This window comes from Primulina eburnea, chromosome 18 (assembly GCF_022965805.1).
Source record: "Primulina eburnea isolate SZY01 chromosome 18, ASM2296580v1, whole genome shotgun sequence".
NCBI lineage: Eukaryota > Viridiplantae > Streptophyta > Magnoliopsida > Lamiales > Gesneriaceae > Primulina > Primulina eburnea.
The window spans coordinates 32,982,933-32,991,283 of NC_133118.1; the positions used below are offsets into that span (position 1 = coordinate 32,982,933).

The 8,351-nt window shown below is 35.4% G+C and overlaps 1 protein-coding gene across 1 annotated transcript; it reads right to left on the bottom strand.

Moving 5' to 3' along the window:
* Positions 1 to 2,368: 2,368 nt before the first annotated feature.
* On the bottom strand, positions 2,369 to 4,142 carry LOC140819677 (transcription factor MYB1-like). Its single transcript, XM_073179850.1, has 3 exons — positions 3,585 to 4,142; positions 3,380 to 3,509; positions 2,369 to 3,301 (listed from the first exon to the last, which is right to left on the bottom strand). Exons 1-3 carry the CDS (start codon positions 3,715 to 3,717, stop codon positions 3,025 to 3,027), a joined length of 540 nt encoding a protein of 179 aa, XP_073035951.1. The 5' UTR covers positions 3,718 to 4,142; the 3' UTR covers positions 2,369 to 3,024.
* Between the last annotated feature and the right edge of the window lie 4,209 nt (positions 4,143 to 8,351).

The following is an 8,351-nucleotide window of genomic DNA, read 5'->3' on the forward strand; positions in this document are numbered from 1 at the left end:
AAAATAAAATCTTACGGGTAAAATACTCAAAATTCCCATTTTTGAAAAATACACTTAAAAATGCTTTAACTTAATTTATAAAAATAATTCGAGAAATAAAAATAATTTTCCTGAAATTCTCCGGTCTCCGATCCTCGTTCGAACGTGAAATGCAACTTAAAAATCTTAATGCACGAACTTTTAAAATTTCATGAAACAAATCATATCATGCATGAATTATGCCTAGAATGCATAAAAATAATTAAACATAAATTAATGAAATAAACATGCTAAATTACCACTTCTTAACTAAACCTTTATTAGCTTATCTCAATACTCCATATCCAGTCCGGCCTCACTTATTTAATTGAAAAGGTAACAATTAAACTACTGCGTAAAATAAATAAATTTAAAGAAAAGAATTTAAATACTCATACAATAAAATTAATTTTAATTTTAAACACTAGAATTATGCATGGCTTATACGGAGTCCAATTTACGGGTTCTACATCAGTCCAAATGAACGAGTGTGAAATCAGTTCCACTGACGAGTCAACTGATTTCACCAGCCCAACTGAAAGATCAGTTCAAACTGACCAGTTCGAAGCATCAGTTAGAATCCTTCTGATATGGACGATGATAGACTCCTTCAAGTGGATTCCAGCTGTGCGAGAAGGTACAAAGCAATTTTCCACTCAAAGGACAATAATGGACGTTGCATCAGAAGTATTAAAGACAAAACGCTTCAGAGAGACAATCAAAAAGACGAGACACATAGTCCAAGAAGCCGATTCAAATGCAACAGATACAAAAAATAAGTCTCACTGTACGAACGGCTTCCTCCGCCTATATATGGAGAAGATCGGTGAAGACTTAAAGAACGAGAGGGAGCACATATACAATACTAGAGAGAAAAGGGCACACTCAGTTGCATATCAGCTTTCAAGAAGCACTTAAGCCCAGATGGAATTATTCATCGTGATATCTACTTAGTTTAGAAGCTTGTTATCCCTCAGCGTGTGAGAACGTTTCTGTTCAGTTTTCACAGACATTCACTCTCAATACCTCCCAAATACAGTCTTGCACAAAGACGTTAAACTTGTGTATGTAGTCTTTCTCACATAGACGTAAAACAAGTGTTGACTGGAAGTTGTTGTTTTGAGTCGTAGCTAGGAGTTCAATTTAGGCAGTAGATAAGTCCTAGCTGTGTGGGCTTGTACACGTAGCTGTATAAAAGTCTTCTAGTGTATCCTATCCGTGGAGATAGAAGGGGTGACGTAGGAGCAGTTGAAGTCTCCGAACATCCATAAACATATCTTGTGTATTTAACTGATTATCTATCGCTTTAAAACTGTTTTGATTAGTTAGAGTGTTCGTGTGTTCAGTTATTACCATAACTGAAATACAAGAATGCAAAAATTAATATACGTTCTTTCAGTTAGTCAGTTTACACAAGTTAAAATATTTTCTAACATTTCAGTTATCATTTATTAGCACTTTAAAATAAAGACAATTTTAATCAAATAATTTTGAGACGAGTCAAAATTATATTCACAATAAAAAAAATGAAGAAATCAATTATTTCCTTAATGTGATTTGTCTTTATTTTCAAATCTTATAATATTTATTAATAAATAAACATTAATATCTATATAAAATAACGTTTCATTAAATAACATTAGATTAAAAGAAAACAAAATATGGATAATTACTGAGATTCACGTGGTTATGTCATGATTTAAGAATATTTGATAATAATTATATAGCTGATGTATAATAGCTTAAAAAGCATAATATAATCATATTAGTTAACATACGTGTTGGGATTGGGAAAGATTTTAGAGGGAGGTGAATAAACATTTTAAAATTATTTGCATTAAAGATTTGTTTTCAACCGTTTTTTTAGGTGGTTGAAATTTCTTCTCAAACTGTTATAAATATGAATCACTATGAAGTGCGGAAAACGGTTCAAGATTTCCACTAAAAGACTTTGACTTTACAAAAACTCTTGGCAACAGTCCACTCCAATCAGGACTTATTACTTGTTTTGGAACTCTTAGTTATCACTTTACAATTCTGGATTTTAAGAACATTTGGTTACCAGATACCATAACTTAAACAAAAAAATAAAGGTTACTGATGTAAACAAAACAATATGTTTTTGTTAGCACGAAGATTATCCTTGAATGATCAGATATCTTTCTGTTCAGTGCGTGTCGGCGTTGCAGTGTATTTCAAATACATTTGGGGAGTTTATTTTTTATTTTCAAAATGATTGACTGTGTCTATTTTTTACCAAATATCCCTTGTTTTCGGAGAAAGTGAGTTGGTAGTCAAGTAATAGGCTCTTTTGTTGGATGCGAATAAAGATTTTTACCAAATGCGGAGAAGAACGAATTTTAACAAATTCTTCATCATCCATGGCAACTACTGTCTAATTACGCTGTCAATTGTTCTTCCCCATAAATCAGCAAATAATCCATATAAGAGCATGCTCCAGCAATTTCATCGCACCAAATTCATCCTATAAACAGAAATTACATTAAATGAATGCCATAAAAAAAAAAAATTTGATTGCATGGCGCAGATGACAAGCGATAGGCAAAAATTTCTAAATCTTGCTCCATTATGCTCGAAAATCTGACAAAGATAATGTTGCAGAAAATTTCCACTCCTCATGTCATTAATTGCAGAATAACCATATCAATAGGGAACTCAACCAATTCATTTGTTCGCAATCAGTCAGATCAATCTTGAAACCAGTCCATCGCAGGATCTATATTGATCATTGATCCCATATCAAGATCCTGATGCTTTTCATCAGGAATTTGGCACGAATTTGTAGTAGGATAGCCGGTGCTGTTCTTCATGTTATGGAGCGAATCCTCCCCCAATCCATCATCCAGCTTCTGATCAGAAAATATGAAGAGCTCAGTGCTGAATAGATCTGAAAAGAACTTATCGTCCAGTTTGAAATCCATCATGCCAAACTGTTCAGATTCCAACTTTTCTGCCTTGTGATTATGATTTTCAATTTGGGACTGTTCAAAACGCAGGTGTGGATTCAACATTTTCGATACTTTGGGAAGGATTCTTTATGATGAAAACCTCAGAAGCCCTTTTCGCCTTCGTACGAATTACATGTGACCCTAAGCTGTTGGGAAGTTGAGGTTGGCTTGCTGTTGGATTTTCTTTCTTCGTGGTGGATTGTTTTGCCATCTTATGATCAGTGACAGCTTGCTTCTTGGCAATGTTCGTGTTCCAGTAATTCTTGATTTCATTGTCTGTTCGCCCCGGAAGCCTTCCAGCTATTAAAGACCATCTAAATAAATTAAAAGCACATTTAAGAGTATGACACAATAAAGCTTATTTATAAGAAACAAAATGAGGCAAACACGACCTGTTTCCAAGGAGCTTGTGAAGTCTGATAATAAGATCCTCTTCACCTGCACTAATATGTCCTCTCTTGATATCCGGTCGTAAATAATTCAACCAACGAAGCCTACAACTTTTTCCGCATCTATTAAGGCCTAAATTTTCACCAAAATGGTTACTTCAGTTATAGAGAAAAATCATATTTGATAGAGATGAATGCCTATTTTTACCTGCTTTCTTGGGTAGCTTTCGCCATTTTCCTTGGCCATGTTTCTTAACATAATCTGTGAGAATTTTGTCTTCCATGGCAGTCCATGCCCCTTTGTTTAAGCCTTCTTTGGAACAAAAAGGACTTCTCCCCATCCTTATTTTAAAAATCTTGATAGTTCGTGTTCCAAGTTTGAATGTTTCTTCTACGCCATGAGACAACACAAATTGTCCCTTTTAAGGTTGAAGACTTGTGGGGACTTGTTATTTTCTGGTGGGGTGTGAACTAAATGTCATTTGGACATCATTTTCATGTAGCAATTTTGGGAAATGCTAGATACATAAAGTTGTTTCACACACGACTTCTATACATCATTTGATTTGATTGAGTAGCGTAATGTTAAAAGAAATAACATGATAATACACATAAAACAGGTAACAGAGGAAATCACTGTATGGAGTCATAGGTAAGTGCATCAAATCAATAAGATGGAAAACTTTAGAAGTCTTAGATGGAGACTGGGGTTTTGCTCACATTGGTAGAGGAATTTGGAAAACTCCACTGAAAAACACAGAGAAATTGCAATATCCCCTGTATCATATATTCATATACAAGGTTTACATACGTGTATACATGAAACTAAATTTAGTTAAAACAATAAACTATAAAGAAAGAAACAAACCGAGAAGATGATATGTCACCATTTCTAACTAAGAACAATCTGTACTTTTTTTTTTTTTTTATATTAAAGGTCATTTTCAAGGAAATTCAATGTTGCATTTTAATACTCATATATCAATGAACAGATGCAATATTGAATTCTTTTGTGGAAACATCGTTTTTAAATTATGAGAAAGCACTAAAAAATTTAATTTTCAGTCGTTTCATATGAACAATCTCTACAGATGGAATCCCAGTAGTGCTTTTTTCCTTCTTACAGATTCACAATAAGTAGGAGCTAGCCGGATTGGCAAAGGAATTCTTTGATTTTGTGAAGAAATCACCAACCAGGCTGCCAAGGATAGAAGGGGGCTGATTTGATGATGTCCGGCGAATTTCGCATGTAAATATGTGGTTATCCATCATCATTATCTCTAACAATTTCCTGCAGCTCTGAATCGAATTAAATTTTGCAAATTACCTGCAATTACAGTGTGTCCACCTCTGTAGATAAAGTATCTACATATTCATTGACCATAAATCTACCCCAACAAAAATAGAATCTTTAAGAAGTAGCAAGAGAAAACTTGTTGATGCAACATTGCATTTAATCCAACTCAAAATTAATCAGTAACAAAATGAATAAGAAATTTCATTTTTGTAAACCTTTTCGACACCGACTAAAATCAACTTAGTCCCTTCGTGGCTTCCCTCTTCTTCTCTAGGCCTCTTCCATATTGATGTACTTTTTCTGCTCGAGATAGGAGATCTTCAAAATCCCAAGACAGCTTTTTACCAGGGACTGGAAGAAATCTCCTTCCAAGAGTTCCAACATTAAAGTTGTTGATTTTGGTTTCAGGAGCACATGATGGTAGTTCCAGGGCCACTTTGTTAAACTTGCGAATATACACCCGCAATGACTCATCCCCATGGTCAAGAAAGCTTATGCTCGAGTTTTTCAAACCCACTGCGAGCTGAGTTCACCAACATGGTCAAGAAAGCTTTACACTTTCTTTTGTCCTAGTAGCAACTCCATGTTCTCGAACCGAGCCAAATGTTCATCTAGATCACTGTTCCCGTCATACTCTCTGGTTTTGGGCTGACTTGTAGTGGATAAGCAAGAGTTAATCCACTATTTCTATGGAAATTAACAACCTTTTTTATTGAGCCGGGGAACTCGAGAAGATCCATTTTTCTCCTTCCAACGTCTTCACTTTTTCCTTGAATCTTTCGATTCTTCGGCCATGTTAAGGGCTTTGGAACCTTCTTGAGAGATTTTTTTCCTTTTTGTCTTGTCCCTAGGATGAGATTCATCATCGGATCCTTTTTCTCGATGCATGCTGCTGTTGACTGGGAAGCAATTTCTCTCCTATGCCTTTTTTTGATAGCCGTTGTTATCCACTAGGTCAGCTGCTCCAGATTGAAAGCAAAACTTTACCGAGGGTGCAGATTTCCTCAGAAGACCCCTGAAACCATGTCTCCTTTCCGAGATCATCCCTCCGAACTGATTTTCAAGTGGAAACCATATATAAGTCAATAGATCCGACTTCCCACAATGGGGCCAATGATGATGGCCGACTAAATTTGGAGAGCTGGGTGGACAATTTACGGGGTCAGGTTATGTTTCTTTCCCAGGAGGAATGTAATCCCTGAAGTAAATATCACAAGTTGTTGATTTAGTAATGTGAGATTACTAAATAATTAATGATTTTAAAGAATGAAATATGACATATCTTGGTCATATCAAGTCCAAATGATTTGAAATTTGGATATAACGTAGAAAACTCAAAGATATAGAAGTTTCATGTTTTGAGTTTTGGGAAATTTGGTCGTTTGACTGGTCCAAAGAGATATACCAGTGTTAAAATGTTAATATTATTTATTATATTATATTATATTATATTATATTATTTTATTAAAATTAATTAATTAAGAAGATAAATTTGAAACTCTTCATGTGAGTTCCTTCATTTTCGGCATAACATTGTAACAGAGAGATTGGGATTTAGGAGAGAAAGTAGCATTTTGATTTTATTTTTTGATCGTGCGACTTATCGGTTTATCCAATCGACGAACCGACTTCAGTTTTGGAATCATTGACATGAAGTCTTCGATTTGAGGTATAAAATTTTATAGTTTTGGTGATGTTTGAAATTCGTCGATTTCTGGATTAAATCTGATAAATTGTTAAAATCATACTGAAATTGAAGATTGTTGAGTAGTGTATGATTTTAACGAAGTAGAGAAGATTATTGTGTTATTGTTTTGAATTATTCCTAATTTATTATAATTAGGGATTTTAGTCGTTGAGTCGAGATTGAAGAGTTGTTTGTCAGTTGTTATTAATTCTGATTATATGTTCGGAGTCTACGAAGTATAGGCTACACGTTGATATAAAATTTTCGTAATTTGACGGATGTTTGTAAAATAGCCTATTATTTGAAGTTAATTAATTAGGGTGTATTTGATGGTAGTATTGTGAATTAAATACAGCAGAATATTAAATTGTTGAACAATACGAATTTATAATTGAGTTTTATATTTTGTTGAATTAATTGTTGTTGGGCTATTTGGTGTTATATATTGAGGCTGTTATGACTGTGTTTGATACAGTGACAATGATCTGATAATTATTGTTGAATTATTTAGATACATCACAGCCTCGGGATCAAAGAAATAGCCAGACTATATATATACTCGATTATCAGGTACGTGTTGACGTACGAGCATACGTTGTTATTGTTTAGTATTGATAAACACTATTGTGTTAAACGATGGTAAATCACTGGATATGGGTGATTTGATATTATATTTGTTGTTGTTTATTATTGTTGATGTTGTTGGCTGTCGTTGTTGGGAGACGTCACGTCGTTGTTGTTCGTTCAACGATATTGTTGTCACCGGTGTTGGGGTGCGACGTATCGTAGATGTTGTTATTCGTTCGACGATATTGCTGTCGTCGGTGTTGGGGTGCGACGTATCGTCGATGTTGTTGTTCGTTCGACGATATTGCTATCGCCGGTGTTGGGGTGCGACGTATCGTCGATGTTGTTCGTTCGACGATATTGCTGTCGCCGGTGTTGGGGTGCGACGTATCGTCGATGTTGTTGCATTGTGATGTTGTTGAGGTTGTTGTTGGCTGATTGTCCAGAAACGGCAAAGGGGGTATTTCTATTATGATTTCAGTTATATTTTATGTTGTTAATATAACTGTTATGTATTACAATGATGATTGTTGTATATGCTCACCCTTTGAGGGTTGTTTCTGTTGGGCAGGTTACAGGACTATGCGTGAGACAGGATAGTGGTGAAGGACTAGGTGTGTCTAGTCAAACAGTCTTGTAGTTGATAGTAGACAGAGACAGTATAGCTTATTGTCTTACTTGAGTTGTATGTGTATATTTATATACTGTTTCTGCTGCATTGACGTAGATAGTGTGGTGATTGCACTATTTTGTCGTATATGCATTATATTATTACGTCGTCGAAAATAAATTTTTTTTTATGACGTCATATGTTGTATGATTACGTGGCGAGGTTTGGGGCGCCACATTTGGTGGTCTGTTGTATGATTACGTGGTGAGGTTTGGGGCGCCACATTTGGTGGTATCAGAGCATATGTTAGATGTCTGGGATGGTTAGGAGTTGGGTTTGTGATGAGGGAGTTGGATGACGATATTATCTGCATGTGTCTGTGCATTTGACTTGTTATTGATGATTTCTCGATATGATGATTGTTCTTTTTTAGTTGCGTGTGCTTTCGTACGAAAGGTGTGATGATGATGAGTACTGGATTGTAATTGTTAAATGTTATGATTAACAATTTCATTTCCAGTGATGGCAGCTAGAGAACAGGTACATCCACACAGGAGGAAACAGAAGAGGTTGACAGTGGGTGTGGACAGATGAATCCATTGCCACCTCCTCCTATGGGACAGGCACCTGCAGATCAGCCTTTATTACCTGGTGAGTTGACTTTTGCACAGTTCAACAGTTATTTTCCGTCGAGATTTGATAGTTCTGAGACTGGTGAGCGAGCAGTGGAGTGGATTGGGAGGATAGAGCATATATTTGTGACCGCTCCGTGTGCTAGGTCTGCTTGGTTTACGATTGGCTACATTTCAGCTTT